At 44.3% G+C, this 18,564-nt stretch overlaps 1 protein-coding gene across 4 annotated transcripts in view; it reads left to right on the top strand.

The window, feature by feature from the left end:
• SLC25A26 (solute carrier family 25 member 26) overlaps positions 1-18,564 on the top strand; it is a 166,223-nt gene that overhangs the window by 10,210 nt on the left and 137,449 nt on the right. For all 4 annotated transcript variants that reach the window (XM_075005835.1, XM_075005837.1, XM_075005836.1 and 1 more), the window contains exons 2-3: positions 1,223-1,379; positions 3,394-3,503. In XM_075005835.1, coding sequence (XP_074861936.1) covers positions 1,223-1,379; positions 3,394-3,503 — 267 coding nt within the window. The remainder of the gene's footprint in view (positions 1-1,222; positions 1,380-3,393; positions 3,504-18,564) is intronic.

Genomic DNA, 18,564 nt, shown 5'->3' with positions numbered 1-18,564 from the left:
TTCGGGGCTCCAGGATGGGGAGCGCTGGTGGTCACCGCTTCTCCGGGGCCCTGGGTGGGGAGTGCCCGGGGCTCCGAGTCCCCTCCCTCCACATTCACAAAGATCAACATTCACGAGGGTTCTGAACACAGAACCCTTGTGAATGTTGAGACCCTGCTGTATTCAGGTTTTCCTCCAAGGGATAGGGTTTCAGATGGAGTACTGTGTTGAGTTTTGGATGCTGCATTTTGGGAGGGTTGTGGACAAATTGGAGAAAGTCCAGAGGAGAGCAAGAGAAATGACTAGAAGTGTAGGCAACAGAAGTTACAAGGAAAGACTTAAAAACTGGGTATGTTTAGTCTGGAGAAGTGGTGACGGGGGGCGGGGAACATAACAGTCTTGAAATATGTAAAAGCTTCTTAGAAAGAAGAGGGTGATAAATTGCCCTTCTTAACTACTTTGGACAGGACAAGAAGCAAGGGACTTAAATTGCACTATGGGAGATTTAGGTTAGATATTAGGAAAAACTTCCCAACTTTCAGGGTAGATAAGCATTCAAACAAATTAGGTAGGAAGGTTGTGGTCTCTCTTTCACTGGAGGTTTTTAAAAACAAATACCTGTGAGGGATGATGTGATACTTAGTCCTGCCTCAGTACAGGGGATTGGACTAAGTGATCTAAGTCCTTTCCACTCCTGTATGTCCATGACTCTATGAAACTTTTGATTTCCCATGAATTTGTTTCTGCTTTTGACAGTCACAACAAACAAACAAGCACACAAGTGAAATGAAGACCCATTTTTTCCTCTCAGGAATAAATATCTTTTCTCAACCAGTCCTAATCTTTGCATAATAATTCCTGGAGCATATGCACATACTGCGCTGTATATATTGCTGACAGGTGTGTGCTGCTATCTTAAGTCTTACTGGTGGAACTCAGAGTTGTTGGAGCTGCTTTGTTTCCTCGATTATGCCCGAAACAGAGGCCAAATGAAAGAATGGTTCAAATGTTTCACTTTGTTTTGGTATCCTATGCTTTTTGTGGACGTCAACCTACATACGGTCACTTGTGGTTGACAAGTAATCCCTGGAGAAGCCTGCCTGTGAAGGACAGAGCCCCAAGCTTCTTGTACATGGATTGCTTTGATAACATTGTCTTTTGGGGCAGGTTACAAAGCAGCATGTGTATAGCAAAGCTTGCTGTACGTTGAGCAGTAAAGCGAACCAACATCTTTCTCTTGAAGGCTGGCGGGATAGCTGGTGTGTGCGTGGACTTGATACTGTTCCCTCTGGATACTATAAAAACCCGACTGCAGAGTCCTCAAGGGTTTAAAAAGGCTGGCGGCTTTCGTGGGATCTATGCTGGTGTTCCTTCTGCTGCTGTAGGATCCTTTCCGAATGGTAAGAGCTTTGTGGACTGTGCTTGTGTTAATCCCCGGTCTTTCGCTATGGGGATCGTCCATGTGCAGATTTCATCCTGTCCCTTCTCCGAGCCTTTCAGCAGCTCCACATAAGGTCCCTATTGGGATCGTGAGGTTTTGTGTGGATGCAACAGTCTAGCCAGCTGAGACTTTGTGCTCCAGAGTAACAATGGCTTCTGCTATAGACTTGCTGCATTGCACTCTACCTGGCCACATCACACCGTTGCACACCCCAGTTTGTACTCCTGTGGGAATTACGTGTGTCAAAAGCTTAAACATTTTGTGCACAACATTTGAAAATGCTGCACAGGAGTGCTGCAGATGGGGGTTGCTGGAACTGTGCCAATCAGCTGGGTGGCATTTGAATCTCTTCCGGGTGGCCGGCCAAGTCCTCAGGAAACACTGATCACTACCCACTTGGGGGTTGCAACCCAGAGTTTATAACTTCTGCCATAGACAGATGACTCCTATTCCTTTGTCACATCTCCTTTTTCATGCCTGCCTGTTGCCAGTTCCTTTCTGCCTCCAGTAGAACCTCCGGCATGCTATGCATTGTCCAGATGTAAAAGAAGGCACAATTTCCATTCTGGAGGCCCTTGTCTTTAGATCCTGGCATTGTCAGACTGTAGTGGTCATTAATATGAACACTCCAAGCTTGTCTTATGTACAGGCCTGTGCTCCCCTCTGGCCTTTAGGAAACAGATTTCAGTAGGGAATATTCTGGCTCTTTGGGGGAGAGAGAAAGAATTCCAAGTAGTTTAGAAACTGTCAGAAGGTTTGCAGAGGCCTTTTGAAATTGGCCCTGTGTTCAGGAACAAACCAAAGTTTTTTCTTTTAGTGTCGGAAGAAAAGCACTTGTTTCCCAAGGTCTATTTGTCCTCTTCTCAAAAGGAAGACCAGAGATGCTGTCATGTTTGTAAACGTTAAGTTCCCAGGCCAAGGCACTGACACCTTCAAATGTTCCATGTCCTTCAGAAGATGATATACATTTTTTTTGTTCTTTATCTCTCTGCTTTCGTTATCTCCTTTGGAGGCGATAAGCATCTTTTGATTAAATACAGAAGGCAATACACACAGCCCTTTTGCACAATTAGAATCTTCCTCCATGAGAGGTGGCAGCTTTTTCAGGACTAGTATCTCTAACATCTGAGCTGTGACTTATCTTTTGCAGCAGTGTAAGACCAAAAACTTGAATTATCTCAAAGAGTTATCCTTACTGTGAAAGAAGCAAGTTCAAGACACCTGTTAATATGCAGAAACTGTTGCCATTTCAGTGCCGGCTTGCTCTTGGAACTTCCATCTCTAATGGTACATAGGTACACTTGGGTTGGTTTTCTGTGTTATGAGATTAGGTCTATTACAAAATAAAACTATTCCTTGCCTGTTGGGTTACAATGTAGTGAATGTTTCAAGCTCTCAGGAGGATTTCGTTTTCTTTGTCAAATGCATCCAAAACAGGAAATATATTCTAATCAGGAAGATGCTGCAATCTGATCTAAATGTTAGCAGTATTATTAAAGCTGATTTATAATATCAATTGGACATGCACAGCCCCTACCATAGTCTGATCTAAATGTTAGCAGCATTATTAAAGCTGATTTATAATATCAGTTGGCCATGGTACAATGAAGCACAACCCCTACCACAATTATCTAGCACCGAAAGAAGATAGATAAAGTTAAGACAAGATTTTCCAAAAGCTTCCCATCACTCAGACTCTATTTAGCCTTTTTGCTTTTAAAATAGTTGTAAAATGGGCTGAAACCTGCAGCTTATTGGAATCAGAGGGAACTTAGACCATGAGGAAAAGAGGCTTGACCATGGGAAACATGTTGGATCGTACCGTTTTGGAGAGTGTCTTGTGTCTGAATTATAGCATTCACATTTTTTTCTGGATCAGCACTGTAAACTAGATTTGTCTGGATTATAACAGAAATCTGTTAATGCACATGTAGGAATAATTTAATTACACATTTTTTTTTTTAAATTTTCAGCTGCTGCCTTTTTTGTCACCTACGAATATGTGAAATGTATGTTGCATGCTGCCTCCACTCCATACCTGAATCCAGTAACACACATGGTGGCTGCTTCCTTTGGAGAAGTGGTAAGTAACAGCTCTGCCTTCTGCACGTTCCTAGCAGAAAGAGAGAGACAAAAATATGGGAGTCTTATGAGAACTGAGGTTCAGTGGAAACATCTTGTAGAGCTGAAAGGGATCTTGAGAGGTCATTGAATCCGGTCCCCTGCACTCACAGCAGAACCTGTCACCATCCCTGACAAATTTTTTTTTTTAAATCTAACCTACCCCAAACATTTGAAGGGCCCCCTCAAGGATTGAACCCTCTACCCTTGGCTTACAAGGGCAACATTCTAAGCACTGAACTATCCCTCCCCCTTTTGTTTGTAGATAGTTGAGCTGCAGGTTGAACAATCACAGACTGTACAAAGTATTAGTTGCAAAAATAGTCTACTTAGCATCTTCTTTAGAAAATGTCCTTTTTTGTGGCTGTAAATGAAGTGGTGGCATTAAAATAATCATTATTTCAGTGGTGTCAATCTTTGCGGCATGCCAAGGGGGGCGGAATTCCTGTTCTTCCTACATTTCACCAGCTTCTAGTTCCAGGTCTTCCCGTTGGTGGAAGTTTTGATAATACAGTCTCATCAGAAGTGTGGAGCTTGGGATATCGTTCAGAACAGTGTTTCTCAACAAATGGTACAAGTACCCTTGTGGGTACACTGAGGTCTTCCAGGGGTACATCAACACATCTAGATATTTGCCTCGTTTTACAACAGGCTACATAAAAACACTAGTAAAGTCACAGAGAGGGAGTCGTGCCAGTCTATATACTATCAAAACAAAAAAGCAGTCAAGTAGCACTTTTAAAGTGCTACTTGACTGCTTTTTTGTTTTGCAAGTAAAGTCAGTGCAATGTGAAAGTTCATTCGGACAATGACTTGTTTCTGCTGCTCCATGTGCCTTACACTGAAATGTAAGTACCATATTTCCACTCCAATTCATTTATTTGAAAATAAGATGATAGAAAATCCTCAAGCTTTCAGTAGTAGCCTTCTGTGATATTTTTGCACGTTTTTGTAAGTAAGTAGTTTTTAAGTGAGGTGTAACTTGGTGGTATGCAAAACAAATCTGACTCCTAAAAAGGGCACAGTAATCTGGAATATTTGAATGGCACTTGTTTCAAGACCTCAGATTACCTTAGAACCATGTTTCTCCACCAGACCCGTGAAAGCTCACCACCTAATAAATTATTTTGTTAGTCTTTAAAGTGCTACATGTGACTGCTTTTTTTGTTTTTACCTATAGAATGAGACTTTGCTACGTTGTGGTTCCAGGTGTTTGCTCCCACAGACACAATGTACAAACATGGTGAAACTGGAACTTTGTGTCTATGAAATCAAGAAAAAGTTTAAAAATCACAGTGTGGGATTGGCCCCTTGTGTGTTGCGTGTCCAACCCCCAAATGCCAGCTGCTGCTCTAGATGCCCAGCTCCCACTGACTTGCCATGCGAGGTTGGTCTCTTAACTCCCTTCCCTTAGATTCTGTGCACAATCTCCTGTTGTTGTTATTTCAGCTCTGCTTTACTCACTTCAGTATTGTTTTCTAAATTGTTCCAGTAAAAAACTTCACATCTGTGGCAATAAAATTTCTTACTCCAGTTGTTTTCAAGGAATGCTTTCTGAATTCATTAGTAAATGGAAAAAAACTTCCCTTGGCCAGTGGGGACAGCTGCTTGTTCTCTGGTCTCAAGCAGAGGGGAAAACTGAATGGCCACTGGCAAATTATTACTGTCCACAAGAAATTCAAGACACACTGTGAAAGTAGATTGCTCTTCTTTCTAGTGCAGCAGTGTCCAATAGGAATGGAAAGATCACCACGCTTGTGGTTGTCGTCTTCCTATACTTGCCACAACTGCCCCCCAGCCAGGATCTCCCATCCCTCTCAATAAGTGCCCTCCCGCAGAGCCAGGCACCCCCAGCCCCCTGTTTTAAATTAATGCTGGTGACTCACTGGAGGGGCACTGGAGCTGGAAGGCCTGCCAGAGGGGCCACTGGAGCTGCCACATGCTTCTCCCACCAGGGATGGGGCACAGGTGCGGGCGGGTGGCCTCGTGTGTGGCTCCACAGCCAGAATCACCACACCACTGTGTCCTGTTTGCTGCATAGGTTGAGTGGCGAACGTATTAGACACTGCATTTGTAGTGCGTTCACCCACATTCAGAGTTTTTTGTGATGAAGTTTGACTGTTAATAATGCATGTGTGAAAGTGAGTACGTCCAAGGAATTATCAATTACCTACTTATCCAATTATGCTGTCTCTCCCCGGTTATGTGATGATGTGATCTGGGAAAAATTGATCTTTGTCTGATACCTTTCATTAGCTCACTTTTTATTTGTGAGTTTTATTTGTGTTCCGAGGAGCTCTAATCATGAACCAGGACCCCATTGTGATAGCTGCTGTACAAATGTAGAACAAAAGACATTCCCTGCCCCTAAGAGCTTGCAATCAACGTATAAGGCAAGAGACAACAGATACACAAACAGTCAGGAGTACAGGGCGGTTTGAGACAGGCTGATAGGCTGTGCACATGCCCTGGGTAGGACTTTTTAATTTATTATAAAATAGAATGCTCTCTAGACATTGCCAGTTTTGCAAGTCAGCCACTTGAAAAAAGGGGCTGAAGAAAATCTAGTCTGAGATTTCCAGTGTTGAGGTCACCGTGTGGTGCTCAAAATCTTTTTATTTGACTATGCCAGTTTTTGGCTGGTTGAATAAAGCTGTCCTTATTCAATAGGTGTGGTAACCTTTACCCTTGTGACATTTTCTGGTGTATAGCTTGTCTGCAAATGGAACCAAAGTGGTAATATATTTCTCATTGTTTTTCATTATGCAACATTTTTATTGGGGGAAAAAACAATTTAAAAGTCACAAAATGAGGTGTAATTCTCTTAGTTTGGGGAAATATAAACACTCTGAGCTTTGTTAAATTAGACTTTTTGCATTTCAGAGTTTGCATTCTGGCGGGTACTGTGACAGGCCCAGACCAGCTGGCAGCCACACGCTAGAAGAAGGCAGATATGCTGGGCTCTGGGTAACCAGTTTCCTTTTCCCTGACTGGGGCCCAGTCTAGTGCAGCACAATGAAGCAGGCAGCAGGAGACAATTAAGAGCTTGCCAGACGCAGCAGGCTAATCAGTGCACATGCAGCCCAGGAAGGTCTGCTGGGCTTTGTTTAAAAGGTCTCCCTGCAGGGAGGGCAGGGAGTCCATGGTCTGAGAAGGAAGAGGTGCACTGGTTGAGAGCTGAGGACTGCGAGCAGGGCACAGGGCTGTGGAGGAGCAGGATGGACTTGCTCAGGCGCCCCAGGAAAGGTGCTGGGAGGGATTATTTGGAGAAGTGGTCCAGGGAAGAAGTTGCCACACTGGAAACGGGGAAAATGCTGTTTGTTGCCACTGCTTTAGGGTCCGTGGGCCAGACCCAGGTGGGCTTGGGATTCCCCCAAATTTCACCTACTGCAGGGTCCCCTCCTGAGAGGGAAAAGTAGGACTATGAAGGGTTTTTTCACCTCATACTAGGGACTAGCTATGATGAGGCTGCCTCAGTCAGCTGTAACCACTGTCCCTCTACACAGCCTCGTTCCTTTTACTAGAGGCACCACAAGGCTCTGAGGCAAACACTCTCTACCAGAAAACTGTCTTGAGATTGAAGCAATTGGCAGGAGGTGTGGGTGAGAAATAAGATAATGCTGGAATGACCTGAGACCCAGAGTTTGAACTAGAGTAGAGGCTGTATGATGCTGAGAGCCCCAGCTTCCTACTGGTGTCAGCAGTGATTCTGGATGAGTCATGTGGTTGGATTATTGAATTTGCGCTAAGCCTTCAGTCTAGTAATGCGTCTTGGGACTCCTAGGTCTAAATGTGGCCATTCTCAGGCAGTGTAAATTTAGTCTTCTCATGAAGTCCATTTAAATAGTCACAGTTCAGGTTAAGGTACCATATTCACACAGGATTTTCCCCAGGTAACCTCTGTGAGTAACATGTCCAGTTTTTGTGATAATTGCTTCTGAGTGAGAGATATGTGTAATGCTATGGTGATGTAGTTGTGTCACTGCCTGGGTACTAGGGAGAGAAGCAGAGTGAGGTAATATCTTTTATTGGCCTTGCTTCTGTTGGTAAGACAAGCATTCAGGCTCCGTGGAAGTTACAGGTGTGTCTATCACACCAACAGAAGCTGGTTTAATAGAAGATATTACATCATTCACCTTGGCTCTTCAGGTTATGTTTTAAAGCATTCTTTGGTTACATGCTGTGAAGTCTGATTTAGGTACTGGGCATTCCAGGATCTGCCTCCACTTCACTGATATCAGAGTGGTAGCCCAGTTAGTCTGTATCTTCAAAAACAACAAGAAGTCCTGTGGCATCTTACAGACCAACAGATAGTTTGGAGCATAAGCTTTTGTGGGCAAAGACCTGCTTTGTCAGATGTTACATGTGACAAAGCAGGTCTTTGCCCACAAAAGCTTATGCTCCAAAATATCACTTCACTGATGTAAGTGAAGCAAAATTGCTAATCTTTGCTTTTTTTTAGGGGGGTGGCTTGCAGTGGAGCAGGACACAGGAAGTACGCAACATTGGAAAGCCCCAGTGACCTCCTCCCCATCGGGTTGGTTTTGGAGCTTACCTTTTCTTTCTTTTTTAGAATTTGCAGGTCAATGTGGCTTAATCCTGACAAGGTTTTCCATTTCAGAAGGTTTTGTGACCGCAAGATGTTGCTGGTTATAAATTCACCTTGACAGACTTGTTTAAAACCAGTCCATTTGTGGACTGGTAAGAGCCGGTAGCAAAGTCATATGTTTTTCCCCTCTTCTGTAGTCTATGCATTTATATTCAGGGAACAGCATCCCTGAAGGGTAGTTTGTCACACTGAAGAAAAAGCTATCTTGCATTTATAAATCAGCTGTCCCAGCAAATGTATAAGAAAATACAAAGTGACATGTCGGGGCAGGCAACTGACAGCTGTTTAACTTCATATATCAAATGATGCATGACTCTCAGCTACTGAAAATGCTTCCCTGCCTGATTCGTCTCATAGCTGTAAGTGTTATAGTGAGTGTTATGCAACTTCAGTGCATTAATGGACACTCTGGCATTCTTATTGTAAGTACTTGAGCTGATGTCACAATTCAAAAACTACTTATTTAAGCCTGAAGTGACTTGGTCCAAAGATGTGTACTGTGTCAGTACCTTCAGGTGAATTTTTTTCATGGCAGATACTTTTGGGTAACAGGTGTCTTTGGCTCAATTTTCAGCAATCAAGCTAATGACCACCTGCGGCAGCTCTGATTTGATCAGAGCTGCAAACCCCGCCTAGTGCTGTTGGTTTACTGGTCATGAGTGCTGGTGAAATGCTCCCGCACAGTTTTTTTTTTTAACTCTGTGCTAGTTGTGCGGACAGGCAGTGCAGCTTTTCAGCTAATGTTACTGTGTTGCTGCTTTTCCCTAGGACGTTAAAATGCATAATCTCTTTAAACTCCCAATCTTAGGTTTAACGCTGCTGTCTAAACAAATATCTAGTTAAATGATATGACCTTACTCTGTCTGTGTTTACACAGCATCTCTGAGTTCTACTCCTCACTGCGGCTTCTGGATGTCACGTTGGAAATAAACAATCTTGAAAGACGGATGTCTGTGTGGTGCTTTTTGTTGGTGGCTGATATGGCTGCTAACTCGTTTAGCTGCCAAAGACTTGTAGCAGTCCTTTAATTTCAGCAATCTAAATGAGATTAGTGTTTTAGAGGCACTGTGCTTTAGGGGATAGAGCAGTGGTCTTTTCTCACTTTTGCCTTTATCTTGGATATTAGCCCTCCTGGGGGACCTCGGACAAGTCAGTTCACTCCCTCATGCCTCAATTTCTCTGTGTGTAAAATGGGGGTGATAATATCTTTTAAAGTGCTCTGATGTTAGCTGTTGAAAAATATTGTTTGGGATCTTCTTCGCACTCCTCCTGAAGCATGCCTTTGGATCTTCAACAGAGGGCATCTTGCTGCACACAAGATCTGATGGGAAACTGTTTAACCTTGCAAGGCTGAAAGCTAAGTCTAAGGTGCGAGAAGTCCTCATCAGAGACATGCTGTTCGCAGATGATGCTGCTGTAGTGTCGATGCTGCTTCAAAAACTACTGGATCAGTTCTCCAAAGCATGCAAGGACTTTGGGCTTACCATCAGCCTAAAGAAGACAAACGTACTCGGTCAGGATGTTGCTGAATCCCCATCAATCAGCATTGACATCTATACATTAGAGGTCATCCACGAGTTCGTTTACATCGGGTCCACCATCACTGACACCCTGTCGTTGGACATTGAGCTCAATAGGAGGATCGGAAAAGCAGCCACAACTCTGTCCAGACTCAGCAAGAGAGTGTGGAATAACAACAAGCTGTACACTCACACCAAAATGCAAGTCTACAGAGCCTGCATCCTCAGCACCCTCCTTTATGGCAGCGAGACTTGGACCCTGTATGCCCACCAGGAAAAGAGGCTGAACGTCTTCCACTTGCGCTGCCTCAGGCACATCCTTGGAATATCATGGAAGGACAGAGTGACCAACACCGCCGTCCTCGAGCAAGCTGGAATCCCAACCATGCACACCCTCCTCAGGCAGCGTCGACTCCGCTGGCTTGGCCACGTCCACAGGATGAATGATGGAAGGATTCCAAAAGACATCCTGTATGGTGAGCTAGCCTCTGGCAAAAGACCTCCGGGACGCCCCCAGTTGCGTTACAAAGATGTCTGCAAGAGAGACCTCAGAGAGGTAGACGTCGAGCTGGACAACTGGGAAGAACTAGCAGATGACTGCAGCAGATGGAGGCAGGGGTTACACAAGGGCCTTCAGAAGGGCGAGATGAAGATCAGACAGCTAGCAGAGGAGAAGTGAGCGTACAGAAAGCACACTAAGGACTTGCCAGACACCCACTACATCTGCAAGAGATGCAGCAAGGACTGTCACTCCCGTGTGGGTCTTCATAGTCACAAAAGATGCTGTAAATGAAGTCCTCAATTGAAACTTTAAAGGGCGCGATCCATAGTCTATGCAGACTGTGCCATGTAAAAGCTGAGTGTAATTAAATTCAAGTGAGCTAAGCATTTCCTCTGCTTTTGCTGACCAGCAGGGGTCCCTGTAAGTTGAGCACTTGAGCAGCTGCCCAGGATAAATTCAGGTGCTGCTCAGCTAATGAGCACAGCACCCATCCCTCCAGAAGCCTGTGGTTCTGTTGGAGGTGCACATCCACACATGCCTCAGTGCACGTAACAAAATTTAATCTGCGCGTGGGTGGAAAAACTGAAGAGGGAAGATTGCTGACCAGCCCTTCTGCCAGGAAGAGGGAAGGAGGCAGTTCCTCACTCCAAGATGAAATGTCAGGGGCCCTTCTTGCTGTTCCTCTATAGTCTCTTATCTTCCCAAGCTCATGAGATCAATTTCATTGCCAGCACATAATATCATTGGAGTGATAGGTTTGTGTGTTGCCAGACAGGCCTGTGGATCCATCAAGCACCGATATTCTCTCTGGCAGTGGGCAATTCCTGCTAATGTAGACGAGACCAAAGACTCCATGCAATACATCTAATCAGCCTGTGACGTGCTTGAGGTACCTTGGGGCTGGAAAGTAACTGTCTTCAAAGTGGTTGGGCATTAAGATAGTCCCAAAGCTTTCGGTGGTTCTCTAATCTAGACTGGGGCTTGCATGTCTGTAAATACAATAGGTGGTCTCAGGCAGATGCAGATGATACTGTGTAATTTTGGAGCATCCCAACATGTGACAGGCAGGAAAACGGTCATCTCCATTTTCCACTTAGTAAACTGAGGCACTGCAAAAGTTAAAGTGAGCTGGACACTTGCATCTCTCTGTAGTATGCTTGGTCCCTACTGCAACGGAGCCTTTGACAACCAAGACATCTTTCATATTGTGCTTTTGTTTTGCTTTATTTGTGTTTTAAATAAGAGCCTAGCCTCATGCTGGGGCCACTGTATTGTTGAAAGGGGCACTTCTGAGCCAATAAGATTGTGCTTTCTGCAGTCCTTTTTTCTGTTACTGTGATGGAGAGACAGAGCTGTAAAATAATTGTGGGCAGGGTTAGGAAATAGGGTACAGCAGATCATCTAATAAAAGTGGCATAAATTGAGCTGCTCTTACCGTTGTCTTGTATCAAATTTTATTTGATAGATTTTACTGTATTCCAAACTGCAAGCAGAAGGGTGAAAGTTGTAATTATAGTTTTATTGATTAGTTGTTAAGTTTCAATCAAAGTATAACCACAGGGAATGGCAATTATTTTGTGAGTAGTTTTCTTTCTATTTCAGGCATCTTTCCTCTCCTCCCAGCTCCACTTCCACACTTCAATAATTGCTTTTCTATAACAAACTGCTTTTATAGTGTGGACACTTACCTACCTATAAGAGCATTGATAACAGCTGATTAGTGTTAGTAAAATGCTTTGAGACCAGTGGGTGAATGAGTGTTTGTGTTTTAGTCATATGCAGTGCTTGGAGATGGGAAAATAAGGGGAGCAAAGGGCAAGGGAAATAAAAGGGTCAACAAGTTCCCTAAAATTATGCTATAAAATAAATAAAAAAAACCATTAGCGATGCTGGAAGCATGCAAAGAGAAGGCTCAGTGGTTTGAGCATTGGCCTGCTAAACTCAGGGTTGTGAGTTCAATCCTTGAGGAGGCCATTTAGGGATCAGGGCAAATAGATGTCAGGGATGTTGCTTGGTCCTGCCAAGAGGGCAGGGGACTGAACTAGATGACCTCTCAAGGAGATGTGTATGTGTATCTCCAATTAAATTACATGGTGTCCTCTGTGTCTGACTTGCTGCTGGCCACACCTGATTAAATTTTCCAGTCAGGTTTTTCTAAAGGGATCCCCATAAGTAATTAAAGGATGTTTTTGTTTTCTAGATGCAAAGCTTTGTCTCTAGCTTCTTCCTTCTTCTTAGCATGGCTGACACGAGTCTCTTACTTCAGGAGGTTGGACTCTGCCTCGTTTCGTTCTGGAACAGGATGTTTCACAGATCAGAAACTTGGAGGCTTCTTCTGCTATGAGGCACATAATCTCAGTGGTGGGGGGCATGAGCACCTTTTTAAGGATTCCCAAAGGGCTTTGTGGGATTCCTACAGAAACCAACTCCTTGCCATGCATACACCTAGCTGACAGAGACTGAGATAAACAGAATCTGCCTGGGGAAGTTACATAGCAGCTCTGTAAAGGAGCCTGCCTTAAATCTCGTACCTCCCATCTCTTCCTGCACTTGCCATGACAAAGCCTTGGCGAGACCATCTACACGTGCGGCTGCTGACAGTGAAATTAGTTTCACAGATCCCCAGATAGCATCCAGTCAAGATAGTTAAGTTTCTACGGTTAATTGTTCCTGGTGCCTGCTTCACCATGCTGCACTCGACTCGGCCCCACTCAGGAAAAGGAAAACCATTAGTTTGGTTTTCAAAACTAAAACATTCTCCTGAGATATTTGCATCCCAAGCAAATGCAGCTGTGCAACAAAGTAGACTAGAAACAGACCAGATTTGCTAAGTAGCATGCAGAACTGAGAGATAAGCCACATCCCCGAACAGAATATTAATTTTCCTTTTTGATTCTAGGAACCTAAGGAGTGAAGCATATCAGTGACACATAAAAATGAGATGAAGAATGCAAATAAAATCTGACCCTGGACACATTTTATATCATTAAAGTATAACAACATTTTGCTACAATTGAATCTCATTCCCCTCAGAGGGGCTTCTGAATATCAAAACGTTGCAAGAGGGTCTGCGTGCCATTCAAGGAATTACTTACAAATGGACAGACAAAACACAAGGGGCTTGTCTATACTTGCCCCCAACTTTGAAGGGGGCACGTTAATCAGGGTGGTGGGAGATTACTAATGAAGTGCTGCCGTGAATACACGGCACTTTATTAGGCTAATTCTCCCCTGTGGCAACTTCAAAATGCCGAACTTTGAAGTCCCGGCGTGTGTGTAGCCTTGGGCCCTTCAAAGTTTGACACTTTGAAGTTGCCACGGGGGAGAATTAGCCTAACGAAGTGCTGCATATTCACCACAGCGCTTCATTAGTAATCTCCCATCTCCCTGATTAACATGCACCCTTCGTAGTTGGGGGCAAATGTAGACTCAGCCAAGGTGCAGGATTGGTAGAACAGCAACCCAAAGGAGACAGTGCTGCAGCAGTAGCATATGTAAGTATCTACAAGGCCTTCCTCCTATCACAGCTACTCAGTTGATCCAGAGTTCAGGTAATAAACCTTATTGCATGCAGGGATCAGAATTCTTCGTCATCCTCTTCCTCAGCATTGTCCTGTGCCTTTAGCCGTCAGATGGCTTTACAAAGAGCTGGCAAAAATGCTTGGAGAACATGAGTGGCGCAAAGGAAAAAAACATGTTTTAAAATTGTTTCACTTTTAATCATCTCAAGTGGTGTCAATTATGAGACCAAGGGATGCTATTTTCACATGGACTGCCTCCATTTTAAACAGTAACACTGTGTTTATTATGAATTGTGACTTGATGGATTGATTAGCCCAGTCTTTTTGTCAGGTTTATAATGGTGACATATGCAGTAATTGGAGGAAAGTTGGGTAAGAGGACAAACATCCTTCTCCTCCTCCAACTTGCTGCAAACTTCGTTTTATGGTCTGAAAGTAACTTTATCCCAGTTTGACTGACAGTTTCCTTTCTGAGAGCCAATTCAACACAGTGAGGTTTACACCCTGCTGACTTTTCCACAGAGGTGAGAAAAAAGTCATTTGGAACTCTTCCTGAGGAAGCTAGCTAACAAACAATATTTTCCATATAATATTTAGATATTGTTATGGTTACGACCGGCATTTTGTGGGGATAGTCTGTAAAACTCTTGGAAGTCCTGCTCTTTATTGGCAAATGTCAGGCCTGACTTTGTCTGTTCTTCCCTTTTGCATCTTTGGGTCTGTGGTTTGGGTTTGTTTCTTTCCTGTTCTGAGAATCTAGCCAGTGACTCGCTATCCTGTTTTGTGAGAGGATTTGCTCTCTAGAGAAATGAGGGAGAAGGAGCTCTTCTTGCCTCTTCGGCAGTAGGGTCAAGAGGTTTTTTCAGTCTTGCTGGTGCATTTTGACTTTCAGTGCTCTGAAGCTCAACCGCTCCAACATTCACTCAGCCGCACTTGCAGACTTCCAGTGAGCTATGGGACAATGTCTCCCCAAAACCCGAAAAGATCACCAGTGACGGGTCAGGAGACATATCTGCTGTTGCAGAACAGAAGGGACTGCCTGACTGTGCTAGAAGATAGGGACCGTAAAGAAGGGAAGAGGGTGAAGGGGAACAGGGCCTGCTGCTTACCAAGGCCATCATACCTCTTCCAAGGGAAGGGTGGACCATGAGCTATTTAGGAACAGGGGAAGTCAGAATTGTGTCTCCCTCAGCTCCGCAGGCTCTTTTGGGTTGGGGTTGCCAGATTGCTACTTCTGAGGATGGGTTCACATAACTGTGTTTTAAACCAATACTTCTGACAGAGCTGCACTTCAAATTTTGGGTTCCTTCCAGATCCAGAACGTACGGGGTTGTTGAAGTCGCATGGACTAAAATGGCCTCAAAAATGTACTTTCCTTGTGGGACCAAGATGACTGATTGCACTCTAATCTTCTTAAGCCCAGAATAAAGAACATCAAGAAGAGATTTCAGCTCCATTCTCTAGAGGCAACTACAGGTTGAAACTCTGTCATCCGTCACACTCCTGTCTGGCAGCATCCCTCTCTTTGCATAAAGTCAGTGACAGACCCTGGTTTCAAGAGCTTAATGGAAAATGAAAGTGAAATTGATTATGCATGTACCGTAAACTCTTTCATATCTGGCAGCCCTGGGACTGTGAGGTTGCTGGATAGTCACGTATTCTGGATAATAGAGCGGTATGCCTAGCAGTGCACAACACTAAAGAAAAACATGATTAGATCTTAAGAAACAAAGAAACATGTGCAGAGCACTTTATTTACCAACAACAGTAGTATTGTACACTGTAAACTTATACTGTATTTGCTCCATTTATTTGTATTTGCTTTTGCTGTACTGTACTAATGGAAAATGTAACTAAAATTTACTTATGGTTAAAATACTGATTATTTGAGAATTCTGGATGATAGACTGTCAGATATGAAAATGTTTACTGTATGTGAAACTGATTTCATTGTCTGCCATCCGAAATTTGAAAAATAAACTGACAGCATGATCCAGAATTGGGATTTTTCTGCATTAATATGTTAAGGTAGTTTTAGTAACACAGGTAAAGAAATTTGTTCCAATTGTTCAAAAATGTCTTTGTTCCTTTAATTTACTGATTATTCCCAAGGTGTTAATGGTGTCAGGGCCTGATCATGCACACGCATGATTTACACACTTTGTATTTAGATTGACTATAAAATAATTTTAGCAGTTAGCAGTGTCATTTGCTGAGGCTGGCAAGACAAGCAGTGCATGTGACTGTAGAATGCACATTCTCTTTTGAGTTTGCATTGTGTGTTAAGAAATACACTCATCCCTTGTTTAATGAGTATTTGACTTATGAGTACTTGCTCAAACGAGGGAGACACATACATACCAATGTTCACTACATGAGCGAACTTCCCCCGCTAATATGAGCCAGCTGCTGGCGGGGGCTGGGACACCAGCAGCCCCACGGCTGGCTCTGGTCCAGAGGTGGGGTGCCTGGCGAGGAGGGGAGGGGAGCCCAGTAGCCCCGTGGGGTCCCTGGTGAGGGAGGGGAGCAGTGCATCCCACAACTCTCCCAGCAGGTTCCTCTCCAGCCGCTGGATCCCCAGCGGGGGCAGAGAGACCGGCAGCCCTGTGGCTGGCTGCGCTCCAGCCATGGGGTCACTGGCAGGGTGGCGGGGCGAGTTTTGCAGCCCCACGGGGTCCCCGCCGGGGGGTGGAGCAGAGAGAGTGGCAGCCCTGTGGCTGGCTCTGCTCCAGCAGCAGAGTTTCCACGTGGGTTGGGGAGTCTGGCAGCCCTTTGGCTGGCTCCACTCAAGCCACAGGGTCCTTGGTGCAGGGTGGTAGGGGTGGCAAGAGTGGCAGCCCTACGGCTGACTCTGCTCCAGCTGCGGGTTCCCTGGCTGGGGCACAGGGAGACCCCACAGCTCCCTGCACAACCCTCCCCCAGCCCACACCCAACACCCACCCCATCCTGTTCAGTTCCAAACCCCCCTCCCACATCCCCCAAGTACCTCTGGTGCGGCCAGGAGGAACAAGCCGCCACCTCCTCCACCTGAGCTACCTACAGGTTTTGACCCACTCTCCCTCCCGCTCATGTCCCCAAACTGTCCCCAGCCTTTAACCGCCTCCCAACCCCAGGTTCACTTAGTTTTCAAAAGCGGTGCCACCTGTTGCCCCTTTGAGCACTTGTAACCAGTCAGAGTCTTACAAGTATTTTAATAGGAGTTTAGTGTCCCTCTTAAGAGTTTTCACCTACGAGCAAAATGTTAGGAACCAGTTGCGCTCGTATAGCGAGGGATGAGCGTATTCACAAATTTAATGCTGTAGTATTTTGCAAAGCCCTCATGCAAGAGTGTAATTGGACAGTAGTCTAAAGGCTGCTGAGAAGATGAAATTGCTGCCATTATGACCTAATGGAGAAGACAGAAAAGAAGTATGGCTAGATAAGAAGGAAACTCAAATTAAAGCTGCAGCTGGAAATTGCTAGTAAATAAAGATGAATGGAGGCAGAAATCCACAGATACTGCCATCAAATTCATCATACAATTAAAAGCTGAAATAGCAAATTAGGGACTGTCAGCTCCCTGACCAGTCACCAGTGTTTCTTGTATCCCTTGTTACACAGAACTGCTGATTTTTCTGCTTCAGCTCCATGCAGTGGTGAGTCTGTTCAATGCGTACCTTTAATATGACAAAGCTACCTTCTTGGCTTTGTAGTCTGATGCCCACTTCAATTTGTATTCTTTCACTTAGTGTTGTTAATAATAATAATGTTTTATTACTGTAGAACCTGGAAGCCCTAATTGTGGGCCATGGGGACAGATCTTCAACTCTTGTGGGATGTCCTACCTCCATTGACTTCAGTGCAGCTAAGACAAGTTCATCCCAGCTGAGAATCTTCCCTTAATTTTTAAGGAAAGAAGACTGTATGAAGGTGGAGGGGATCAAGACTCCATATTAAACAGAAACAGTTCAGAAAACTATAATTCAGGTGCAATTTCAAGACTATGGGGCTGCTCCTACCCACAGGTTTCTGAGGAGATTTTAAAATGCTAACAATTCAGCATGAAACTGAGGAGAATTCAGGCAACGTTGGTTGTATTCTCACAATCTTTCACTTGACTAGAGTCTCAGTAACATTTATCCTCCTGTAATATCATTTTACCTCATGCTGTTGGGAGATAGGTTTGTGTTTGAAGAGAGGTGTCATATCACATTGGGCAGCAAGTTTTTGTAAGAACAATATTTCTCGCTCATGATGCTAATTTTAAAGGAAAAATATCAATTTAATGGCCTTACAGTGAAGCAAAAATCACCAGGAGAGATTGCACTGCACAGAAATTGGTCTTTTGTCAGTTGGAGTGAGTGAACGAGCGACTAATTTACATTTACTCTAAGGTTCCTTTATATTGTCAATGGTGGCTGCACACAAATATAGTTAAAGCAGTGGGTCGGTGGTCTAGCATATAAAGAGTGCACTTGGAGTAAGGACAATAAATCAAGACTGAAGTTTTCAAAGCTGCTTAGCTGCTTCATTTGCTACTGAACAGCTGAAGTTGACACCTTCATCTTGGTACCAAGGCCTAAATGTTAGCCGGCATAGTTATGGGCAAGAGTGATATGGCCAACAGTTACTTCAGATTGGACAAGGAGCATCTCACAAGAATTAGGTAAGTGAAAGTTAGGCTTGGTCTGGGGGGCACCCAATTTATAAGGGGAAAATGCAGTTTGATTCAAGATCAGCTTCCCAGTGGACACTGCAACTTGGCTGCACAAGAGAGCAGGTGGGAGAGAGAGTCCAAGGATCGAAGCCAGGCCAGAGAGGTGGAGTGGGATAGTTCAGTGTTGGGCAGCTGGTGAGGCAGGTTGAAGGGGTTGCCGGGGAAGAGATGGGTG

Source organism: Carettochelys insculpta, chromosome 11, assembly GCF_033958435.1.
Source record: "Carettochelys insculpta isolate YL-2023 chromosome 11, ASM3395843v1, whole genome shotgun sequence".
Classification (NCBI taxonomy): Eukaryota; Metazoa; Chordata; order Testudines; family Carettochelyidae; genus Carettochelys; species Carettochelys insculpta.
The sequence above is the reverse complement of the archived record's forward strand: the minus strand, read 5'-3'. Positions and strand labels throughout refer to the sequence as shown.